The sequence below is a fragment of the Sylvia atricapilla genome, chromosome 6, assembly GCF_009819655.1.
Source record: "Sylvia atricapilla isolate bSylAtr1 chromosome 6, bSylAtr1.pri, whole genome shotgun sequence".
Classification (NCBI taxonomy): Eukaryota; Metazoa; Chordata; class Aves; order Passeriformes; family Sylviidae; genus Sylvia; species Sylvia atricapilla.
The window spans coordinates 10970866-10997123 of NC_089145.1; the positions used below are offsets into that span (position 1 = coordinate 10970866).

Below are 26258 nucleotides of genomic sequence, written 5' to 3' on the forward strand. Positions count from 1 at the left end.
GAAAATACCCATTTCTTTGCAGAGAGCTTGTCCTGGTTTTAGGACAAGCAAGTGTTGAGCCACAGGAACACAAGTTTTGAAATTTGCATTTTGGAGAAAACTGAAAACAGATTTCAGAAAAATGAAAGTAGCCACCATAACCTATGAAAAATGACACAGAGATAGGGCTACATCAGGCCAAGTATAAATGCACTTGGTGTGCAGTAATTTAGAACCACAGTAACATGCCATTAAAAAAACCTTATTTTCTTACAATGAGAAATAATACTTGCTTACTGTATAGCAAGTATTAACTGAAGCATTCAAGTTTTAGAACAGATGATGTAAGAGAAGGCTATTTTAAAATAGAATCTCCACCACCTCTTTCTCCATTCAGAGCCCAGAGAGGGAGATGCAAAGCAATTCTTATAAAGTGACTCAAAACTTCCCAACCACTATCTGTGGCTTGCTTCAGTCATATATGAAGTTTCATTTTCTTTGAAAAAGCTTAAAGACTTAAGCTGTAACATCAAAGCTTGCAGTTGCCTTCCCAAACTCAATCTAATGTAACTCATGCTTTTTGGAGTCTACAGACAGAGGTATTTGGTGACAGCAAGTGACAAACTGAAATTCAGAAGCCCGGTTGTAATTGAGTTGTACCAATGAATTACTAATCACTGGAATAGTCTAGTAGGACAAAATCAAGTGGAACAATTCGGCGTTTGTACAGAGAAGAAAGTATTTCTGAAGAGAAGACAGGAGAGGAAAGGAAAAAAGGAATACAGAAATAAGGAAACAACAGTAACACAATAATTTTAAAAGAACTTTTATTTCCAATATGAAAGCAATTAAGAAGGGGAATACTGAATAAGTATGTAGCCAACAAAATGCACAGCTGCTATGTAAGAGTTCACAGGCTCTATGTACGTGCTGCTCTGGCAGCCACAGTTCTTTTGCTGTAGTCTGACAGGACCATGAACACTTGTGCTGGAGAGGTGACTTTTGCTCAGATTGAGTGTGGAACTCTTCTCCCCTGTCCCCTGTGACACCTGTAATTAGCATGAGGAGCACTAGGAGCAGCCTGGCTAAAGAGCCCCACAGAGCCAATTCCCTCCCAGAGAGCACTGGAGCAGTGGACATCACCACAGCAGGAAGAAGCGGAGTGAGGAAGAGCTCTGCAGGCTTCCACTGTGCCACACTCTCCAAGGCAAATCATCCCAAATTTTATGAAGCTGATTAAATTGCACCCTTTGAACTCAAGCCCTGAATCTTCCAACAGATGTAACAGCACAAACTGATGCATAGGCAGTGCCTGACTGATATTCCTATAAATTTGAGTGGTTTAACGGTTTTCAGGATATATATTTGCAAATTTGGCTTCTTTTCATTTTTATAATACTCGTTTTTAAGGTGCACTGAAGATTTTGCTACTAGAAATATTTATCTGGAGCAGTGCACACTCACAGGCAAACAGCTGCTTTTAACTAGGAGTTTTCAAGCTCAGGGAAACCATTGTTTCCAACTTTCGTGGGTAGCAGGGGAAGTCAAATAATGATGAATGGGGAAGAAACAGAACAATGGCCAATTTGTCTGGCTGTCAGAACTGCCAGAGAAGTGGCATTGCCATCTTGTCAAGATTCCTGCACTTGCAAGCTTATCTGGAATCCTCCTAAAACCACTTCCATCAAATTGGAAGAGTTCCGCCAAAGTCTGGCTGAAACCCATTCTACATCAGCCAGCATAATTCACCTTATCAGGAGAGGTGTAAATGGAGTGAAAAAGCAGAAGAGGAAGAAGGTCAAGTTTGCTTTTATGAAAAACAGAAACACTACAGGCACCTGTTCCAAGGCCGTTGGTGGAGAGCAGAGAGCACAGAGCTCTTTGCTGTTTTCCCAGCTTTTATCTTGGTTTTCAGCAGGTACCCAGGGACCAGTGTGCTTATCACCAGTGCCAGAGATGGCATTCCAGTGTTCACACAAGACTTGGCATATACAGGGACAACAGATCCCAGTGGGAGTGTGCCAACTGGGAGATGTTGTGTCTGGGCCACTGACAGCCTAAAGGTGAGCAGTTTAAAGATTATTTTATCTGAGGTTGTGCTGCTAACAGCTGCTGTTAGCTGGCAACCTCTTTCTCTTCAATTACAAGGTCCAGAGTTAAATGAGTTTCCCATCAAAAATGGACTTTGTATATGCAAAGACATGCCAATAGCTGGTGCTGTCAGTCCTTGTTCACTTTTTAGTCTACAGTCTGCAGGCAGAGAGAACATTCCTCAGGCATTTATTCCCCCTGGAACTCTAAATAATAACAGCAAGAGAACAAGGTACAGGATAGAAGGGGGAACTTGACAGCACCACAGTTTCCACAAAGTAAAGAACACCTACTGGATTCAAAATCTAGGAATTTCAGGGAAGCTCTGAAGGTACTCAGAAGTTAAAATGTAGAAAGTACATTTTAAAAGTACAGGTTGTGCCAAGCACTCACATACAATTCAGAAATTCTCTATGACTATGAGAGCACACACTTATGAAAGTTTTTAGTGACTGCCTGTTTTGCTTGTAAGTCTGCCTCTTAAGACTTGAAATCTGCTTAACAAGAAAATGGCAAAACAATCTGCCCCTGAGAGCTGTATTCAGGTAAGAAAATTCCTCCAAAACATCTTGAAAGTGGAAGAGACAGAATGACTGCCATGACTGAAACAGCTACAATTAAAATGTCCCATTCCTCTGTTGAGGCCAAGTTAAAATTATCAAAATACAAAGATTTTGCACCAGCAATTAAAATCCTCACAATGTCTAATGCAGAGAGACTAAGTAGTCACTACACTACTGATTTACCTCTAACACTAACCTGTTTCCTTTTTCTCCTTCAGGGAACATGCAAAACCATAAAAGGTACAGTGCCTGTTTTCAAATCTACTACTCTTCTTTTAATAGTATCTTATGTGCATCATTTAAGGTAAGACATTTTACAAACGTTTTTAGATGTGCAGATAAAAAGATTTTTTAAAAATCTCTCTCTTACTGTCTTGAATGTATCTGTTAAAAATCCAACAAAGCAGCTAATCCCATCTGTCCCACAAACCATTATTGCACTTTCTGGTTTTTCAGTCATTACAACCTATATTTAAATCTGAATTAGCTTTACACCAGGGAAAAAAAAACCCACTGGAGATGTTATATCTCCAGGAGCTTTTTCCCTCCATATGGGTAGTTTTTGTTATGCCAGCACACCTGCCTGATGTTGGGAATTCAGCCTCTTTCCCTTGTCTTGCCTCAGCAAATTCTACAGCACAAAGCAGTAACACAATAAAGAGTCTAAAAGTCTCTTGAAAAATAACTAAAAAGCAAAAGCCAATCAACCTAAAGGATGATGATGGATTTAAACAAAAGAAGGGGTAAACCACTGGGGGTTTTGACAACCACATAAGATACTTTTCACTTATAAGAAAAGTTCGACACACTTACTTGTGCCCTGAAAGTGTAAATGGTTTGTCATTCCTTTAAACAAAATTCTGCTAATAATTAAACAGAACAGTAATAACCCAAAGCAAATCTCTTATTGTTTCAGAACCTGAGCTGGATTAGATTTAAGGGGGTCACATTTCCAGCAGAGATAAATACACAGACTGTGTAGGACCCAGAGGTCACTTGTTGATATAGGCTTCTGTGTTTATTAGGATAATTGATACAAGCTTGTATGTTTATTGGGATAATTAAAGTCTACTTTGAATATAGGCCTCAGTTAGAAAGTCTGGTATCAGTCTGTTCCTGATAGAGTAAGGTGTCAACCACTTAGTGCTAATGGTGATGGCCTAATGAGATGGTTACATTTTCCTCTGGCCATTCTCTGTTCTCAGCAGAATGAGAAATAGAATCAAAGGAATGCCAAACTGATGGGACACTTTACAATACACATAACAAGGAAAAATGCTCCTTCTCTGCCTCAGTTTGAGTGCAGTTTACTACCTCCAACAAAAGAACTGGAAATGGCTCTCAATTTTTGTTTGGTTGTCACAGGTGTCTATACTTTAGAAGGTTTTTATCCATAGAGCACGGGATGCTTTGGGAAAATGGTGTTAAAATATATAGTTTGCAAATAAAAAAGTAGGAGTACCCTTATTATACACAACGGGCTGGAGTCTGATTTTATGCATCTGCAAAGACAAGGCAATTCCCATTTTTTCAAGACAAAATGAGGCATGCTGAATAAATACATTTTTTAAAGTTTGAAACAACTGTTAACAGCTGAACAGGACACAAGTTACCTGTCATTTCCAGTCTCACAAAACCTTACTGCTTAAGAAAATCATGCAATGCAAATATTAATGAAATTATCACCTGTGCAGTTTGAAAATTACACAGAAAATTTGTTTTCATTCAATGACGACCTCAGAGCGAGCAGAATGGGTCTGTTATGGGGCACTTCTGCATCTTGGTCAGCTTCAGGCATAGTCTGACAAATCTCAACAGTGTAGAGCTGGAGTTGCTCGACTCAGAAACAATTTCGATGAGATCCTTACTCCACACCGTCCTGCCTCGACTAAACCCCGATCAAACGGCTTCCTGTCCCTGGGGAAGGCTCCCTGGGTGCACTGGGAAGGGCACAGCAATGCAGAGGGCGTTCTCCGCTCCAGCACAAGCCCGGCAGAAAGCAGAGCAGGCGGACGCGTGGCGGCAGTCCTGCAGGGTGAGGAGGGCCAGGGACCGCAGCAGGGTCAGGAGGAAGGGCGCTGTTTCCAGCCGCTGTTTCCAGCGCCCCGAGCCCCGGGCAGACACCATGTGCCCGTCTGACACCCGCCAGCGCCGGGATCGGTCACCCGCGCGGGTCAGCACAGCAGGGCATGAGCGCTGTTTGCAGCGGGGTTTACCCCTATGAGAAACATTAGCCCTTTAGGATAAAAGCCCTGTTGTTAGCAGAGTGTGTCTGGCACCATAGGTCATCAGCCTGGAGCACTGAAAATAATCACCTCTTTTACTATCAGAAGAGGCGCTAAACTACAGTAAAGCAAAGCCCACCACAGGGAAAAGCTGGAGAAATACTTAAAAGGGAAAAGCTGCGAGGTCTGGAAAGACTTTGTTTATTCCTTTATGGGGAGAATTGGTATAGGCCCGGAATTGAAACACAAGAGAAAAATCGTGACTGGAAATGCGGGGGTCAGTCTGTAAAAGGCAGTGACGTACTGAGCTTATTTACTTTACAGGGTTCATCTTTTACAAGTTACTTCTTTCTAGTGTGCCAAAGCATTTCTTTTGAGACAATTTTCAAAAGAGGGGTAGAATATGTGTGAAAGGGAGGTTTCTACTGCCCAACAACCAGTCCTGTCATAGTCTTTTCTTCCTCCTGAAATCCTTTTTGCCCATTTTCCTATCTATCTAACCAGATCTTCTCTTGTCTAAACTGCACTACAGGACCGTCCAATGCCAACCTGCAGCATCAGCAACCAAAATAGCTCCTTCCGCTCCTGGCAGAATGGAAGCAGGAGGGAAAATTCACCAAGGTCTCTCCATGCAGAAGATGAGACTGTTATGAAGGCAGCCCTTGCAGCTAAGGCACAAATAATCACCTCAGCTTTTCTTTAAACACTAAGCAGTCTAAGTCACTCTACCTTATTTGTTAAGTAAGTTTTCTTTAGTAGAGGTAGCTAGCAAAACACAGAAGCACCACCTTTGACTTGGGAGTTTTGCAAGAGTAACTGGTAAGGTAACAGTCACAGAAATAATTTCTAAAATACTACAGTTTTCCTGACTGAGCGGGTTGTGAATGAACACCTTGCAGCAAACCAACTTGTATGAAAGAGAAAGAATACTCACATTTGTACAGTGGTCAGGAAATGTCCTGGGAAATGAGAAGAAGAAAGAACTGCAGTTATTTCTTTGCTAAGTCAAAGCCACTGTTCCATCCACCGTTTCCAGAAACTACTAGCAATGAAATTTAAGGGGGAAAATAAAAAAACCTTGAACATTCACATCAAATGATACAACTTTAATTTCTAAAAGGTGATAAGTACTAAGAAACTGATCTAGTTGACAGGCAAATAATCCTCCTTGCATAGTACATTTATCTCCATGGGATATCAAGATTTACAACATTTCAGGAAAACTGGCACCTAAGTGAGCAAGCAGCCTCAATCCTATACAAAAGTTACAGACAACCTAAATGTTTCCAAGTTTTTCTTTGTAATTTATGCAGAGAATAGCCTTTGCTTTGTCCCCATCTATCCTACAGTATTGTATTCTCTCACTGCACTTTACAGCTGGCTTCTGTGGAGAAAACGAAAAGGCTGCAACCCACACTGATACAGTAGTTCACAATAAATCGGCCCATTCTATTCAAGCTTGGCCTTTCTGAGGTCAAATACCTCAAGGTACTTAGTATGGACTTTATTTTTTCATGTAGGATGTGCACCTCACAACACTTGGGATTCCTTAATAAAGGTTTTGTCCAGAGGATGTTCAATCCTTCCATTGAGAAGGCAAAAGGTGAGGCTTCAGTTTCAGAAGTGCTAACTTGACACTAACCTAAAATAAGCACTGAATCTTACAGGAAGCCAAAATTTTTTAAACTTGCTTAACCAGCTTGCTAACAATATATGAGTAAAAACTTCTTCATATAAAAAAAATTGAAAGTTACATTTTGCTGTATTTGTTAGACATATCTACAATGGATTTTTTTCTTTACAGAATGATAGTTGGAGAGGAGCATTGTACTTACATTAATCCCTTTTTTCTAGTAACTTGTGTCCTGATTTTCAAAAGCACTGATTATCAGCACATCCTAGGTACTGAATGGTAGCAGCAGGCACTCAGAACTGTTGAAAATAGACTATTAGTACTTGTACTTTTGCTGCAAATGCACCATCTGAAAATAGTTCTCTGGAAAATGGATAATTTCACCTTTTAGTGAAAAATCATTCCTGTAGTGTTTTAGAATGTCTGAAATAACTACTACCAGTATTTGCTTAATACACTATAATGGATTACGATCAAAATTAATGTCAAAAAATTAAGTTTATGATAAATAAACTTTGGAAAAATTTATACAAGGCCGTAAATAAATAATTTGAACTTCAGTCTCAGTAAGAAGTAAAACAATACATCACACAACAATATCATCCTATCTAAACAATACAATCTTGCTATATTTTATTGCATAATAATTTGAGAGTAACATCTTAAGTAAAATATGTAAAGAAACAAAACCATTAGATTTACTTTCTTTAATATTGAACAACCAGTTCTTTGTACATAATCCAATTTAAAGATAATATAATTAGCACTTCCAGCATTAACAGTCTGTATTTACAATGAATGAGATGGGGTAGATCATCTAAAGAGTATTCAAATCTGTATGAAACAAATCAAAATACGAAGATTTACAGTAGTAGGCTCAAAATCCAAGACTCTTCCATTAATGGAATGCAATTTAAAAAGGCTTTCTTGCCTTTATTACTTGTAAGGGTTCCTGAAATGGTTATTTAAACAGCTGAAATCTTCAGTAATGCCTTCATTATTTGCACATGACATTAAAAATTAATTCCAATACTTCTATTTTTTACTTGCTTGTAGACCAGTCTGAAATCTGATGAAAAGATAACAAGGAAGTTTACTATATAATCCTAATTTCATATTCCTGAATGCAACGGTTGGAAGTAGATGATGTCAGTCCATTCCAAGGGTTATGTACACAAAACTTAGAAAATGTTCTTCACTCTTGCATAAAATGTGTACACAGTATCAGTGAGTGGGGGACTTCAAAGTTTTTATGGGCTGTTGCTGGCATGGACCTTTGTTGGCTGAAAAAAAAATACCTTTCCCTCTATTGTTCTGGTAGCAGTTTTGGAAGTTAATCATCAATCCCTGGTGTTTCCCCCTGCTGTATTCTGGAGGCTATTCTAATGGCTTCTTCCAGAGACTGTTGTTCTCCGAGCTGAAACAAACGCATTTAAACAGAAAGAAATCCAAAATGTTACACTTCGATAACAAATGCATCAAAAAAGATCTGAAAGCAAAGATCTAGATACCAAACAATACTTCAGCCCAAATAAGTGTGATCAGTATTGTCACACCTCTCCTGGGTAATATATACCAACAGCTATCTAATCAGCATGACAATTAAGATAGCTGCTGATGAGAGATTACACTGAGTTTCTATGTAACTACCATTTACACGTACTTCAAAGAACTGCTGCATGATAAACACACTTCATGACCCACAAAGTGGGTGATGTTTTACTTGGCAGATATTGCAAAGCTCAGACAAGCCTTGCAGAAGTCACAGTGGTTGTTGCATTACATTTCATCACTGGTAAAGCAAACAAACATCTTCATTTTTCTTAACTCTCTAACTGAAAGTCAGCTCTCTGGAACACCACATGACATTAATTTATAGAAAAAGTCGTCATTTATTGCAGAATCCCAACTGCATTAAAAAGCTGTTGTGATGACACTGATTCTACAGTTAGTTTAGAAAGGAAATTATCTGGTACTACCAGAAACAAGATAACCAACTCTGAATAAAGACAACTTGACACAATTCTGGGAAGGAATCCATAGATTTTTATAATATGTTCATTATAACATATACATATATATATATATATATATGTTATAATATATATAACACTGAACATAACCTCAACCTCACAAAAAAGGTAAAGCTGGCCATTACATACTGGCCCAGGAGAAACACATATGAGAGTGTGAAAGGTAAAACCAAATAGTTTGTCCTAATGGGACAATTATAAGTATCACTTTTTATTTTTACAGTCACTGTATATCATTCTGGATCCACCCAAACCAAGACCTCTGTCTTCACCTCATTAGGACTTCAATAGGACTGTCAGGCTAATGGCTTTACCAGTACTTACAAACTAAATGGATTAATTAATTAGTATCAAAGTACAAAAGAAAAAAAGCCAATCAAACTCTCAGGAACAATGAATAGTATTTTGAGTTCTTTCTCTTATGTTTGTGTATTTTTAGTTTACTTAATGTAAAGAGACTTAAGTTAATGCTCATTTGCTGGTAACAGAAGAGGGGCTTGTGCAGAGAGTGCAGAGTGTTTTCCTTTCATTCAAAGGACCACTGTTGAGGGTGCAAGTTACTTTTTTCTTGCTCTCATGCAAACAATTGCCTTCTGACATGGTTTCCCTTACAGGCAGTTTTGATTAATGCCAACTTAGCTCAAAAGAGAGGAGTTCAGAATTCAGAGCTTCTCAGCTTTCAACAGCATCTTTGCTACTTTCCATTTAACAAAGGGTAAAATAACAATCTCTCATTTCTGCTTGAGGATATGAATACTATTCCTTTCAATCTGAGCTCTAAAGAGCTCTTTCATACCTAGAAATTACCTTTTCCTGACAGTGTTTGAACAATGTGAGGAACTATTTAAAGAGACTGCTTGTACTGTGCTGGTTTGGCACATAACAGAAGGTCACTATTTCCAGAAATTTCTGATTATTACTCTTTCTATACAGCTGTTTGCACTATTTTGCTATTAGCATTTCAAGGTACAAATAACAAATTTGCTAATTTTACAAGTTCATTGCAATTTATCCTCAAGAATTTGGCTTCATATGAGTCAACCCTGTGGGTAAAGCTGAAGGATGAACAATAGCACTTTTTCACTGAAAACCTGTGAGTCCATGAACAACTCAGTTGACTTGAAGTTTGGCCCTCCCCCAGCCTTCCCCTTTTTTCAGAGTTCTACAAGTAGATTCAGAAAATCAGATGCTGTTTATTCCTCTTCCTAACCCTATATATTATTTTAAATATGAGATCATATGGTTGTGGACTATACTTTTTTCAGGGAAACCAAACTTATTCAAATAATTTTTTTACCTTACTAGGCAGCCTCTAGCTCTACAAATAAGAAACAGTCCAAAACCCCATTTATATCCCCATCTTACCTGTACTGCAATTTGTGTCCCATTGGATGTCGCCAACAATGTAACAGGTCTGGTTTCTGTGGTCACTAGATGGTGTCCGTGCTGCTGGTGTCCCATTTCTGAGGAGGCACTGTGGAACGCTGCTAAGTCTTGGGCCACAATTGCAACCTTCAGGACAAAGGGACAGAATCACCTGCCTGGCAGGTCTGTTCCTGCTCCTCAGGAACCACCACTGCCATACAGTTACAGTCAAAGCTGGCATCCCTCAGAAGCATAATTGTATTGTGAAAAAGAAAAGTTTTTCACAATAAAACAATTGTGTTCTCCAAATTATCTATGCACTCTTAAAATATAAATATCCTCAGGACTGCAGCGATTCAATAAATGCACCTACAGACTGTGACTATCTATACAGAGATTAATAACTATCTTCATTTTCTTGTGGCGCAATTTTAGAACAGTAGACTGCATTTTTACTTAAAGATAACATCACATTTGTACTAAAAAGTTAGCTGTTTTATCTGTACATTAAAAACCAACCCACAGATATATATTCACACAAATGTTTCCCATCTGCCAAATAAATTACAGTTCATATTGGATTCCATTCTTAGTTCTGCCACTCATTTACTGTGTGACTTTGGGGAAAATGCTTGGCATTTCAAGGCCTTATTTTACAGACACCTACATGAATCATTGGACTGGTACCTCAGATTTCTTTCTTGGTGCCCACTTGTTTTTAAAACATTCCAGCATGTGCTGATGTACAGCACTAGAGTGGAACACCTCAGGCCCTCACGAGGGCAATGTGTAGGCCAGGTGCTGAGATAACCCTGCGCCAGTGACAGAAGTGTGCTGGCTCGGGGCCCGTTTGATGGCAGCCCCTAAAGGGCCGTGGCCCAGGTGTGCAGGGCAGTGTCTCACCTGCTGGCCCTCGGTGCCCTCTGCAGTGACCATGGCCACCGAGTGCGTCCCCGCGGAGGAGATGACGGCGTCGTGGGCAGGGACGGTGATGGTGGTGCCGTCCTGTGTCACCATGGTGATGGTGTTGCCGATGGCCTGCATGTCAGCCTGCGAGATGTTCACCTGCAACACACAGCAGCTCCTGAGCCACAGCCCTCATCCCCTCTGCCCCACCGCCTGCCGTCTAACAGTTCGTGACCTTTCAGATACACTTACCTGTTTACAGAGAACAATATGGCTCTCAGCAGCAGAAAGAGGCTGCGTACTTAATCCCAGAGCCTACAACTCCATGTTAATCAGACTGTATCCCAAATAACAGCACAACAGATTATCTATGCGTGTGTCTTACACAGAGGTCAGTGGGATTCCAGGTTGCACCACCTGACATACTTTAATCTTGATGGAAATAAAGAGGCCTACGAGGGCTTAGAATTTGAACCACAAATAAACAATCCGTAACATATTAATGATATAAATTACTGATGTCTCCAGTATAAATGCATTAGGGCATGAGATATATAATCTGATGTCTGATTTACAAGGTAATAAATCCCAGAACTGAAGTCAAGCTGAAAGATAATTTAAATGTAAGAATTCTATGTCAAGACTTCTGCAGGCCTTCATTTTAGAGGGTAAAAATGCCAGTTACTTAGTATTGCTGCAGCATACAGAGCTGCCAATATAACAGGCCCCTTGGATATTTTATTTCAGTCTGAATTCAGAATATATCTTTCATATGTTACTGGTATTTCAGCTGCCTGCCAGCTGATACAGAAACTTTTTCCCAAAAGCCTTCGATTTACTGCCACAGTGAATCAAGAGAGTTGTGCTGAAATCCCCTTCCAAAGAAATTTCTTATGAAATCCATAAAAATACATATCCAAGGAAAACATTTAAAAAAAGACAGCCATAGGAATGTTCAAGTGGAAAACAGTATCAAAGGATTCCTTATCCTTTAGTTTATGTTAGAAACTGGACACTACCAACCAAACTGCTTGTAAAGGAAGCACCTGGACTGAAAAGACTTCCCACTCCTCAACCCCCCAAAGTGTGTGCAGACAAGACAGTGAAGATGCCCATGGGATAGTAACAGCATAATCTGGGAATTGTGAGAAGTCTCAGAAACAGGCTGTATATATACCAGTTGTTAAAGCGGCTCTTTTCAGAGTGACAAAGATAACAAGGAGAGACCAATCCCCTAATATTCACTTAGGTATTCCATAGGAGGCACAACCCTAAACATAGCCTGACACAGCTTCAAAGCAGCTTCTTTCCTTAAGAAACCCACAAACACTAATCAAGAATCCTCTGTGACTTCAGAGAGCCCATGAAGAAGCTACGAACCTGTGCTTCAACTCTCAGCACGGTTTTGTCAGCACTTGCACGCTGCAGTTACTTACATGTTGGGTTCCATCCTGGGATATTAGTGCTACTTGTTGGCCTAATCCCGACTGAGTAACTGTAGCAACCTGTGCAGAAATGACATCTTCTCCCTCTACACCTGTCACGTAGGTGATCTGTGAGCCTTTGAGCACATCTTCACCTTGACCTATTGGATACAAAGAAGGCAAGAGGATACTTTACATACTCTAAATGCTCCCTAGAAAGCAAATCCTGGGACCAGGATTAAGTCCCAGTCTTGTCTGAAGGTTTTGAACCCACCAACAGAAAAATTTAGTGGAAAGGTGAGCAAAACAAAGAAAAATACCAGAAGCAAGTCAGAAAGTCTTATTTTGGGAACACAGGATATAATCTTCTAGCATGAGTTTAAAGACACATAAATACTACATATACATTTAGTTTGTAAGCAAATATTAAATGTGATAAGCATTTCTAATTTATTCATTAAACGTTCATCTCGCCATGCAAGGGACTCCATGCAAACAGAACGGGATTTTTTTAAAAGTTATTAATTAACAAACATACAGAAGAACATAGTGATGCCTTTGTGTGAAGATTTAAGTAAGTTCATTATCTTGATAAATGTTTAACCTCAGCAAATGAATGTTATCATTCCTTTAAAAGAAGGAATTAAGCTATAGCAAGTCTGCTTGAGGCATTCAGTGCAGTTTCCCACAAACACAGCAAAACAGCTTTTCTAACCAAAACAGTTTGTGCGGATACTTCCAATCTTCAAGCACATCTAAAAATTCCAGTTTGACAAGTGGTGTTTGTCCTATCACAGTATTTCCTTCAGTCTGCTCCTTTATAGACACAGGATTCAATACTCATGATACCATGAACATGTACCTCTGAGGGGTACTGCGGCACAGCAGCTCCTTTTCATCTCTGCCTCTAGGACAGTTTACAGAAACTGCTCTAAACCACAGCAAAGCCAGCCCATATCACTGTGCAGCAAAAACAGATTTTTTTTTCTCAAGGCAGAGCCTTTACTCCCACACAGAAGACTGTCACCAGGCATGGTGTTATATATATATTTATCTTTGAAAAATCCCTCGCAGAAGTCCAGTAACTTGTAATCAGCCTGGAGTCTCTCTGGTCCGTTCCCTACATTCATGTTTTCAGCAGGTTTGCTGAGACTGCAACTCAAATTTCTCTCTTAACCCTGTGACTGCTACAAATGACTTTATTATCTGGCCAATTAACATGCAATTTTTGTTTACCACGCTAAAAGTCTTACAGAGAAATTAAGCTATCTTTGCTATCTTTATTAAGTACTTGAACTTTTTATCTATGTTTGAATTTCCTTGGCTATCAAAATACCATCCAGCCCTTCTTTTTTTTTTTTTTTTTTTTTTTTTTTTTTTTACAACTAGAGGTTCATAGGCTGCAATTCTAACCTGGAGGAGGCTCAAAGAAAGCCTCTTGTTCTTCCTCAATGGGCTCTGTGTCGTTGTGTGCTGTCCTTTTGTGCATAGCAAGGGTAGAGATCTGCTTGTAGGTCTTCCCGCAGTGATTGCAGTTGTATGGTTTGGAATGAGTATGTACAACATGATGTTTGTATAAACTGGAATACTCTGTGAAACGTTTGTCACAGCCAGGAACTGTACAGACATAGGGCTTCTCCCCTGCATGGGAAAACAAAAGGTGTAATGAGAACTTTATTCAGGATGCACAGGAAAAATTGCCAGCAAATGATATTTAGGGAAAAACCCTCATTACCAACCATACTTTAATTTCAAAGACAACAGAGAGGCTCAACCCTCTTTTTAAGAATTACTGCCAGTACAAGTTCGGCCCATTTTTCTCCCTATCATTCCATCTAAACCATCCTTTTGATAAGGTAGAATGATACAGGCTGAAAGCTGCAATTTCAGCTTGTCATTGTACTGAGTATTTTGTTCTTTTATTGCTGGAAGCCTCATAGCTTTCCTCGATGACCAGATATATTGATTGACTAGTATCACTTTTGAGTATTGAAAGCTCTGAGGAAATCCATAGGAAGCATGTGTATAAACAATTATGGTTTCATATAGAAACACCTTCCATTTAAAAATCAATGAAACAAGTGTCCAAATTTCATTATAAACTTAAAACATAAACAAAATATGCCTCTGTGAAGCTTGCCTGTGTTTCTATAAAACATTTAATGTTACCAAGCTGATATGGCTATCGCTGACTTTTACATTTTAGAATCTACAAATTTGTGCTCATTATTTCTGTTCACTAACACTGAAAATTAAGTTACATAAGTATTTTCACATTCAGTCTATAAAAAAGGAAGTTTTGAGCACAGTTCCAGCAGCAAGGACAATGCAGCTGGCATGAAAGGGTGACTCATAACAGTGAGCCAAAGTTAAGCTCAGCCTTGTCCTTTACTGCTATTTAATTAAGAAACAAGGGAGGCAAGCCACAGAATCATATTGAGGATTCAGCCCAATGTCCAGATTAAAAAACCCTGTATCCAAACCAAAATTATTCTGCCTTGACAGCAAGGTGGGAAATCTAACTGCTTAAATATCTTCAGCTGAGAGGAGAGGAGGCGCAACCAGAATTGCCAAGCCAAGTCATATAAACATGACTATACCCAATTACAACACACCAAAACATTGTTCACAAGGAGAATGACACAGCCTCTGCCAAGCAGATCCCACTTCAGAATACAATAAATCACTCATATACCTGTGTGTATTCTCACATGATTCTTATAATTAGTTGCACTGGCAAAAGCTCTCCCACATCCTGGCTCTGTACAGTAATAAGGCCTTTCGCCTGTGTGTGTCCTGATATGAACCTTTCGAATATTAGATGTTGTGAATGATCTGCCACATCCTTCAAAGGGACACTTAAAAGGCCTTTCACCTGAAAAAGAAGACAAGAAAAGGCATACAAAGAATGAAAATCCTAAGTTACACTTAGACTTGAATGTAGAATTTTATCTTTGGGATTCTCAGTCAGAAATATCATGAACATGTCACTAAGGAGTGTTCTAGTGTAGCCCAAACTAATAAAACTCATGAAAATCACACAGTCTGTAAATTAAATTATGAAGCATTTAGATTAATACATTAACATGTATAGAACAGACTCAGCTGCTTGGATTAGCCTCCACACTGCCCATAATCTAACAATTATTTAACAACCTCCCCAGTTCATACATATATTATCCAAACCAACTGTATCATACCACTGATGTTTGACAATTGTTACTTCTTCAAATGAAGAGAACACCTTCATGATTTAACGTATAACCAGGATAAACATGGATTAGTAAAACTTGTTACAGAGAGCACTTAACCTTAAAAAAGAACAAACTTTTTAAGGAGAAGCAGCCATGAAACTCAAGTTTCAAACCCCCAGACCAAAGCAAATCACAAACACAGCTTCTTTTAGAGTAAATCTCTTTGTGTAACAGAGGTTTAAGCACAATAACTTACATCACTGCACCAAAGCATTTCACTGTGACTAGCAGACAAGGCCAACCAATAACGCTCTAATAACCCTGACCTTTTAGATCTATCAAAGCACACGGAAAAGGAGAGTAAAGGGGGTTAAATCTGGAGACGCTGGAGCCACTGATACGCTGTTCTGGTGTAATTTCCCACTTCCAGAGCCAAGTACGTTCTAGGCACTGTGCTGCTTACCAAAGAGCAGAATCTGAGAGCAAGAGAGAGCAGACCACCACTGCAGATACAACAAAAGGTACTTAAAACAAAAGAACAAGTCCTGGTAGACAGTAATACCACGAAACTCCAAAGCAGTTGGCTCCTTGGCAGAGGAAACTACTATTCACTCCTTCGGGCAGCTGTTTCGGGAAGGTTTTCCAGCTTCTTGCCAAGGCAGTGTGTATTCCGCGTACACGACTCAGTGTTGTGTTACCATGGCTGCCCTAATCCTCGCGTCAGCCAGGACCCCAAACACGTCTGAAAGCAGCAGGGCTGCAGAGCCAACCCCACCCAGCAACAGACCCTGCACCAGAAACCACAACACATCGCTCTTAAACAATGCCCGCAGGAATGTCACCAGACCGGTCCCTGAAGGGGCCTTTTCAAATTCTAATGCGCTTCCTAGCAAAGCGACCTGTTTCCAGGTGACAGAGAATTCCAACTCTAGAAATGCAAAGTCTTGAAGCTCTACCCCACTGCAGCACGCGGTACCATCCACAGCAGCTTTTCTGATCCCAGAGTTGTGTCTGGGGAAGTCGTGGAGAAAGCTGAAGGAGGTAAGCATTTGAAGGCACTGGAAGCGAGACTTGACTCTACTCAAAGAGAGGAAATGTCACTTCTGGTTAAAACAGGCAGAAAATGAAGAAAGCACTGACCCTGATGTACCTGCTAAAGGAAGGGAAAGGTTTCTGAGCCATGGCAGTGAGTGGGAGAGCCCAGACCTGCCTGCCCCGGGTGCCCTGCTGCAGCTTGCACAAGGCTCCGTCCACCTGCACAAAGCAGTTGCTGCAACTTCTTCTCATTCTCTAGCTTCCTGAAAACACCCACAAATCTCAAATCTCAAGACACCTCTGGCCCCTGGGAGATTATGATTCTGTTACTAATATTGTGCAGGTGGGTAGGTTACATAGGGCTGGCTCCAGTGTTTTGTCTCAACTGCTAGACAGAGATTAAATTACCACACACCTTCTGTGGCTGTAAAGTAGTAAGGAAAACAGCCCACAGCTAATGAAACTGTCCTACACTACAGAAATATTTCAGTTCATAGTCTGTACTTGATGCAGTGCACAGCAACAGTCCTATTCTAGAGCTGAGATGATCCGTGTTCATCCTGATGTTTAAAAATCAAGACAGCACTAATCCCAACGCATTCTTTGTGTACAGAAGTAAATAAAAAGGCGGAATGTAATGTAATCCTGAGTTTTTACAGTTTTTATTGCCTGTATTTACATCCCAGCTCCCCATATTGTTATTTTTAATTTGAAAAAAATCCAAACCCCTATTTCTTTTGTTTTCTCTTGTTGACTCACTAAGATTCAGACAGTTCAGTGGAAAAACTTGTCAGTGCTCTATCAGAGACATAAATACATTTAATGGCATAGGTTAGCAAGTGAGAGACAGATTGTTCTTCCTATATTTAAGGACTGTTTTTCTTCTCTTTTTTCCCTTTTCTTTTGGACGATCAGAGCACAAAGATGACCTTGTGCAAACTTGTTTACATATGTGTGCACCCAGAGAGTTCTGCAGAGTGTAGTGTGTGCTGTCTAGAATTTGTGGTTTGGCTTTCAATTTAATGTTTTTAGAGAAAATGTAAGATTTTATTTTTTGGCTTTGCAAGTTTTAGTAACAGTTGGTTTTCTATAATATTTTTTTCTGCTGGATGATGAAGAGACGGGAAATGAGGATAACAAGCTCAGAATATCAACCCTCATGGAGCTGGCACACGAGTTAAATTAAAGCACCGAAACTGAGGAACGCTGAAGCCATTTCTAAAAGGCAAGACAGATTACTGAGGAAAAGTTCCTTGTTCTGTTACAGCTCCAGATGAAACTGTAAGGGCAACAAGTGACTCAGTGATAATGTAGATGAGGCACTGCTAAAAGTTAGTGCGTTTGCAATAGCAGTGTGAATGCTTTAGCACTTTTTCCAAGAAAAGCATGCTGGATTTGCAGTGCATGCTTACCATGCTAAAATGCTGCTGAGCTCCCTGGGCTTCAGAGAGAGAATATACACAGACTGATTTTGTCAGTATAGTCACAGAATGAGGCAAGAGAAAAAACTAGAAATCCACCTTGGTGCATGAACACAGAAGGCACGTGTGCTGACGGTGAGTACCTGTGTGGGTCCGAATGTGCTTCTGCAGGTCTCCAGAAGTCTTGAAGGATTTGGTGCAGTTCTCCTCTGTGCAGCGGTAAGGCTTCTCCCCAGTGTGTGTCCGCACGTGGCTCTTCAACCCGTACCCTGGGGGTCACAGAGGGTGTTAGCACGGCAGCAGCACAACATTAGGATGCTCCTAAATCATCATCTGCACGAGCTGTGCTTGCCATTCCAGTCAGGAATGTTCATGAGTAAAATGGACTCTTTCATTCTTCACCAGCTCTTCTTCATTCTACCCTACAGAGCAGCAAAACTCTGCATAACAGTTTAGAAATTCTTTGATTCTTTATTTTGGAAGAAAATACATTTCCATAATGCTTCCCTTTCCCTTCAGCAGGATAAACTGCAATTTCTATAATGAGAGCAAGTATTTATTCTGCCTTTTGAAGAAGCCATATGCTGTGCATTCCCTCTAGTTTTTACTTCTTCCCACTACTGTCATCAAAATGACATTTAATTATTTGCTGCTGGGAAAAGAAATAACCACTAATGAAGTCAGCAGTAAAGTCACATATACAGGTACTGTAAAATCACCTATACAGGTACTGTATAGGTAATCTTAAGTTTACTTTTAAGAACTCATTGTCACCAAAAACTCTACCAGTCTGAAGTGAACCTTGGATCAGGCCCTGTGTAAGTTATTTTGCAACAAGCATTTAACCAAGATTTTCTTTTCAGCACTTCCCTGGAAAGATAATGACTAAAGTAGCCTGAAACAGCCCTTTTCGAAAATGAACCTGAATTTTACTTGTACCCACAAGTGATGTTTATATTTCTACGAAATAAAGTCTGTAAGAAAATGGTATCTGCTTTGATTTCAGAGGGTTCTCCTCAAAACAGCTGAAATTCCTATTCTTGATTTTTTAAAAGCATGAGGCATGTGAACCAAGCTGAACATTAATTCACTTTTATATCTAAAATAAACTCAGTTTCATGACCCACACCAGGAGAGTTCTTAGCATTTAAACCAAAGAGGACTCAGTACTTAAAGTGAACTTTGTCCAATGCAAAGATTGTTGAACTACAATAGTACAATGGCTCTGATCAAAAAACCAGTATTTATAAACAAACAGCTGTTTATAGCCATACATCAGTCTGTTGCAAAGGAAGAGAATATTTCGTTACATAGTTTGGAACGACCACTATGCAATTAAACTTAGGTGCAGCCCTTTAAAAGTGTGGTTGCTTCCTTTTTGACTTTTTGCATCAGTATTTATTTTGCTCATTTCTATTCAAAGTAATTGTAGCATAGCAAATGTATTAGATGATAAAGTTATTTTAAAAATACCTTATTTAAAAAAACAGAGCCTAACTTTTTTAAGTATGATACTAATTAACATTCCAAATAAAAGAATAAAATTTGAAACACGTTTTGCTCTTCCACTTTCCTCCATGTTTCATTCCTGATAATTGCATTTTGTACAATCAAATTCAATCTCAGGGAGAGCATCATTTATGAGCAGAGTAATCTGTACAAAATGGAGAGCTCATTTCATGGCAGATGTCACTCTGATACAAATTCAATAAAGAACACTTAAACCAGCATTTTCTATCAAAGCTCCTTTCAAGTTTAGACAAGAAGATCAGGAATCTGCCCCAAACCTACAGGTTCAGCTTTCAATTATCACCTCATTTAACTTTTGCTACTAGTTTAATGGTAAGAAAGGCCTATTTTTAGTTTGACTGTAGATGACCGGTGAAGAGTGAGGAAGTGTTGAGTGCTTTCCCCTTTCAGTAAGAGTTAAATCCTCTTGTCCTTTCTATTGCTATGCTAGCTGAAAAAAAAGATTTTTTTTCCAGTTGTCCCAACCAACTTAGCAGTTAAAAAAGGCAGTATTAAAAACTCACTTTATTCACAGACAAACACAAACAAGCAGGAGGAGCTAGTCTGCAAAAGATTACCTGTTGCAAAGGCTTTGCCACATCCAGGATGTTCACACTGGTATGGTCTGTCTCCTGTGTGAGACCTTTCATGCACCTGTTGACATCCAATACAGTGACTTAATGAAATGTTGTCTCTGGTTACTTTGGCACAGAAACAGTTAATTCTCGAAGCCAACATATTTTATTTATCTTACTAAGATTCACATTGAAGTGTCTGTTTATATCACTGATGAAAAAATAATGAAATATGGTAACAACATTTTCCCTAAAACTAAAGAAGTCTCTTTCCAAGGTTTAACCGGATCCAGCCAGTCAGTTTGGCACAAAACACTTTTGTAAATACATGCAGAGTTGCCATCATGCACTACATTAAAGACAGGAGGTAAATGTGCCTCAGAGCTCACTCTCTATATGACTTTTGACTCCACTGAATGCTTCCAATGAAGCTCTTATACTACATGAAACATCTACAGCGAGGACATCATTTTATCAAGTGGCTCATAAAGCCAACCACTCACTGACTGCTGTAGTCAGAGACAAAGCAGCACTGAGAGGAGGTCACCTCACCAGCAAGGGACTGTGCCAGCCTCAGCTGGACTGTGAGCCCCATACCATTTACTATTTCAGTAATTCCTTTACTTAATTTTAAAAAAGGAAGAGAATTAAGAAGTTGCCATCTGTGAAGATGTTCCAGCTTTCACTCTGAATATTAGTTTTGAAGAGTCTCGCTTTGTACTACGACAGTAAAATATTTCAAAAACTGGATTTTTTGCGTGATCATGAAACATGTAAAGTTGACCAAGTGAATGCTGGATTCCAGAATTTCTGTGACACTGCTGGTGCAAACAACCTCAACATGCTGGCAATACAGCAGCTGAACATGATCCCAGAACACCAAGTAAACTCAGCTGAGCACCAGCCAATTACTGTAAAATCAATCCAATAAACATCTGACCTAACAGCCCCATTGCAATTGGCTCTCTCTCAATTTCTATTACTTTTAACCACATATTATTTAAAAAAAATAACCTTATCTATAAAGTAGCAATGCACATTTTACATCTCATCACCTTAAGATGGTGAGCTGTTGTGTACAGTTTTCCACAGCCATCATAATCACAGCGAAAGGCTTTCTCTCCAGTCTGTTGAGATTTTGCAGTCACCCTTGTTCCATGCCCTTGCAAGACAATCTTAAGTGAAACAGAAAAAAATATTAAAAACCCCAACCACACACTAAAAAAGCAACCAAAATGGATCAGATAAGTTACACACTTTATTTTACTATCAAGCCAGAGCTGATTCTGACCGGTTTCTTTTATTTCTCTTTGCTATGCCATGTATTTCTGCATCCTCAATAAATAAACTAAAAATAAATAACTGAAAATCACAATGGAAACTGTAAAACATATTTACTTGTACCTAGAAAATTTAAAAGCTTTCATTAATTAGTCAAGTAACAAAGACAAGTAATTTAAAATATAAGCACAGTGGTAAAATGACCAAATCAGTAACAGACAAGTGTTAGATTGTATCTGAGGTGCTAGACCTGTTCCTAAGGGAAATTAGTTATAAATCAGGCCACCTTCAAATACAAGTTCACAGAAAGGCCAAACAATAATTAAATGTCCTTAGAATGAGCACTTTGTGAAAACGAAGCAAAGCATTTTGTATTTGGTCTGCCATGCATGTATTTTGATCAAGCTAATTGGAGCATTGTGAGCTAAGTTCTACTCTCCCTTCTGGCAATAAAATAAACAGCACAGCTTCAGGGGGGCAACTGAAACCCCTTGTACAGGCTCCTTCATACACTGACATGCAAGAAACATTCATACCCACTGAACACAGAGGCAGAAACCCAAACATCAGCACTTCGATACAACTCTATGCAAAGCAATCGAAACTATTTTATACTGTCTGTCTTTTCAATCACCTCCCTTTTGTTACAGATCCAATTCTATTCCAAACTGTCAAAACAACACTTCACAGGATGGATGAGGAGACAATACTCCCAGCATAAAATAGCATCAGCTGCAGCAGGTTGCTCACAGCCATATCCAAATGGGTTCTGAGTATCTCTAAGGATGGAAACTCCTGAAGTCTGCTCCCAATGTTCACGTTCCCAACTAATTCTTCTTGGCAACTAAGGCTCTGCAAAGTGTCTCCCTTTGCCAGCAGCTCAGTAACCTGCTCTTGATTGCCCATTGCCATCCCTGAACTCCAGAATGCTCCTCGAATGCCCTGCTGTGATGCCCTTCTGGCAAATACCCAGGATGTTAAAATTCCTCGTGAGGATGTGGGCGTGTGAACACAAGCCTTGTTCCAGTTGTCTGACTAAGGCTTCATCTTCTTGCTGATCATGACCTTGTGGCAGACAGGCACCACCATCTCAGCACTCACACTGCTCTGGGCCATCTCCCATCCCACAGCCCCGGGCAGTCCTGCTGTTCCCACCCGGCCCTTTTAAACAGCCAGCATCCATCACGCCAGCATCCATCACCGCAGCACTTGAACCATCTGAGCCCTCCCACCACAACCCCCTCATACCAGGGAGACTGCAGCCCTGCAACAGCACACAGACCTTTATTTCCTCTTGCAGAGAGATCACAAAACTGACTGCTAACACCTTTCCTACAGATTCTTCAGAGAGGATGGAATAACTCATTACCTTCAGACTGTTCTTAAGACTAAAGGAGCAAAGTTCAGTACAAAATTTTTATTCAGCTGAAATGTTCAACTCCATCACTTCAGAAAATCTCTGGAATCACAGAGAAAACCAACCTCCTTGGATCAAGAGGCCCATTACTGATAGTATTGTTTAACCTATGACAGCATGAATCACAGAAATCACTTCAATACATTAAGGATCATGAAGAATACACTTGGTTGAGCACCTGCACTGAAACACTATTTTTTTTTTCCTATCAGTAAACCTACTACTATTATCTTTGTTGTTCCAGCATATAAATATGTATATACTTCCTAAGTTCTGCCATAAAGCTCAAGTATGCCAAAGTTAAAAAGAAAATGAAAACAAATTCTGTAATGTGCTGATATCTACAAGGAAATAACCAGTCATAATCCTATCAATATTAAGATAGATACAAAAACTGGAGAGAAAGCACCTTTCTAGTAGTGTGGAACTCACTGAGAGCTACTGAGTATTTAAAATACTTTTAAATAGCATGAATAAACTAATAGAATTTAAAAGCCCTTATTTTTAAGAGATCACAAATGCATCCTGAGCTCAGAGAGGTAACACAGGAGAAAAACAAAGATCTCGGATCAGATTTTTCTGTTGCACACGTAAAAGCAGAATCACATAACCAAAGTGTGCATTATGAACAGATGGGTAGGACAGGTTTGAAGGGAAATAGTGAGATACTCATTTGGGCACACTGAGTCTTTTGTTTTCCCATGTAGAAATCACAAAGAGGTTTTATGCCTTTTTTTTTTTTTCTGAAACACCTAACTAACCACAGGCAAGTCTGAGTGACTGCTTAGCAGTGTGACATCTGTTCTGTTCCCTGTGGACTTAAAAAGTTTGTAAATATGCACCTATTTAATTCTGCATCTAAATATGATAATATTTTATATATTCTATATTAATACACATGAATACAGAATGAGTTACAAGTAGGTATCTACCTAAATCAAGACATAAGAATGATTTATATTTTCATACATAACTGATAGCTTTGGGCCCCTTCAACTGAAGGCCAACTGTAGTCACTTTATAAGGGTCAGAATTTGAGACTAAGCCTCATTATCTTATCAGATCTTGTTTTGTTTATAACATCGAATGCTCCAGAAGATTGGCACATTTCCATATTGCACATATGTTGCCATATAAGATAAAACCATTCAGTCTGCTTTGTGGCTGAGGCCAAAATCAATATTTATGTGGATACTAATTACAGGTAATTTTGCTTAGTAGGCCCTTACTTCAGGTAAAACCAATGAAATTTTTATCTTACTCTCTCTTGAATTTTGCCTTTCATTGGAGTTGTATCCCTATTCCAACCTACAAGTGTACAAACCCTCTGAATTTCTTAATTTCATTTTCTGGAACATGGTCCAGTACAGTAAATAATGCAAGTATTAGTTATTCTCTCCTTCCACAGTCATGACACACAGGCAAAAGTGAAATGTCTGCAGCTTTAAATATTGTGGGATCTAACCTGTAAAAAATAGAAAAAAAAAATTGAGCTAACTGTGAGAGGTGAGCCTATAATTATTCCTTTCACAGTTAATGTATTTTGATCTTGGAAGAAGACATTTTTCCTCCTTGTCTACTTCATTATTTCTTAAATTAAGCAAAAAGGAGGAAAGGTTTGCCCAGAGAAGCCCCATTCTCAATTCAATGACTTATCCATTTTTTATTTTGTCATCTGATTATGTGAGGATATAGAGGTTTTAGTATTATTTTAGTTGTATATTTGAAGTGCAGAATACATTTTTGTCTTTTCCTTTAATAAAATATATTATAATGCCAAATACCATTCTCCTTACATAATTTTTATGGATCCCAGAGGAAAAAAGCTTGAGACTTAGTAAGTTGCACCTGTATTTTCCATTACCCTTTGAACTTTTACATTAATCTTTTCACATTTAAAGGTTTTTACATTTCTATGTACTAACAATATGGATGCAGAAGAAGAAATTGAAGTATTTTTCTGGGAGCAACACTCTTAACTATTGTTTCCTTATACATCCTGCTGTAAAGGTCAGGGACCCTAATAGGGCAAGTGGAATCAAAGTAGTCATTAAAGAGAAAACAGTTCCAGACCTATGACTGGAATGGTCTCTCCTAGAAGAAATTTATTAACTGAGACAGCATTTTTTTCTTTTTTACATACTACCAAAAGCCAGGTTCTTCTCTGGAAAAGAACTTCTGAAATACTTACACTCTTATTGATGAAATACTCAGGTCAGCTTGAAAAATCTTACAAATACACCATAATTTTTAATTACCTTTTAACAGGAAAGCCAGTAAGTATTAGAAGATCTTTTAAAACTCTTGTGACAGGATCTTGTACAGAGTGAGATATAATCTATCTGTATAGTTTGAAATCTACAAATTCTGAAGGGTAGATGCAAACCCTATTCATGGCTACAGGGCTCCCATGCACCTTGCTGGGCAGAAAAGACAAAAGAAATAAATATCTTGAATTATTTTGCATTAAGCACATACCTGCATTTTTTTATCTTGTTCATTTTCACTTATAATTCCTGTGCTACTAACACTGTCATTTCCATCAATAGACACCTGAAAAACAAAGTTGAAATGGGAAAAAAACATTTACAGGTTACTTTTATTAATCTGAGAAACAGAGGGTTACAGACAGTTCCTGGGGCTATTTCATAGCTCTCTAGCTCCCTCTTGGAACATGGTTAACATGGTTATCCCATAGTACATGAGCCTACATAAAAACCACCACTTGCAGCACCTGCATTACAGAACAGGCCAAATGAGCACAGCAAAGTTTATAACAGGCTAGGAAAGACTGAGAGAACTAAGAATGGACAAAAGTATTACAATAAATCAGTAACAATACTGAGCTCTCACAAAAGAAATTCCAAACATTTACTTCTTTTATAATAAAGATACCTCTCTCATTCCTTGTTAAGCAAAATGTACTTGTTTCAAACAGCACAACTTTTCAAAAAACAGCTTTTTCAATCAAAATACCTAAGACAATGTGTTGCATCTCAATTTGAACTAGTCAAATTACAACTAAGCAAGGACTTGAGTATTGCTGCATAGATTTGTTTTTAAAGACAGTCTCCAGGAAGAGAAAGGTATTGCTGTTTCCAAGGAGCTCATAAAAATATTTGAAGGACTGTTAGATGTTAATGTGAAATTCTTATTTAAATTAAAACATAATTACCCAGTTTAAAAAAACACCCCAAACTCTCTCACATGTACCAACTCAAAGAACAGGATGTTACTGGTCACTATATAAAAAATTCAAGTATACTTTGGATAGTTTCCCATTCCTTAATGGTATCTGTATTAAGCACAGGCATTCACAAAGTCCTCTGCATCCTTTATACTCAAGGCTGAAACTGATGCACCTAAGACTAGTGTAAGAGATTTTATTCTCCTCTAAAATGGTTTGGAACGCTCCCTCCCCTGGGCCACAGCAGGCCCCTGAGAACACTGGTGGTTGTGTGTTGCCCAAAGCACCAGCTCCCAGCTCTTTGCTTGGAGACTGCCATGAACTCATCCCACAGGAGGTTTTCATACTCTCTCTCTAAATTAGACAATTATGAACAATATACTTTAGGGAACTTTGTGCTAAAACAGTAATGAGGAAAGT

General features: G+C 39.0%; 1 protein-coding gene across 6 annotated transcripts in view; it reads right to left on the reverse strand.

Annotated features, from left to right (window-relative positions):
* Positions 1 to 7093: 7093 nt before the first annotated feature.
* The window catches only part of ZNF143 (zinc finger protein 143), a 37168-nt gene continuing 18003 nt past the window's right edge, over positions 7094 to 26258 (reverse strand). For 5 of the 6 annotated variants that reach the window (XM_066320764.1, XM_066320759.1, XM_066320760.1 and 2 more), the window contains exons 7-16: positions 25130 to 25204; positions 21009 to 21128; positions 19957 to 20032; positions 18013 to 18138; positions 14915 to 15094; positions 13633 to 13860; positions 12232 to 12380; positions 10793 to 10954; positions 9890 to 10036; positions 7094 to 7908 (exon numbers count right to left, since the gene is read on the reverse strand). In XM_066320764.1, the coding sequence (XP_066176861.1) occupies positions 7825 to 7908; positions 9890 to 10036; positions 10793 to 10954; positions 12232 to 12380; positions 13633 to 13860; positions 14915 to 15094; positions 18013 to 18138; positions 19957 to 20032; positions 21009 to 21128; positions 25130 to 25204 (1347 nt within the window). In that variant the 3' untranslated portion in view covers positions 7094 to 7824. The remainder of the gene's footprint in view (positions 7909 to 9889; positions 10037 to 10792; positions 10955 to 12231; positions 12381 to 13632; positions 13861 to 14914; positions 15095 to 18012; positions 18139 to 19956; positions 20033 to 21008; positions 21129 to 25129; positions 25205 to 26258) is intronic. The other variant, XM_066320765.1, reaches the window with a different exon arrangement.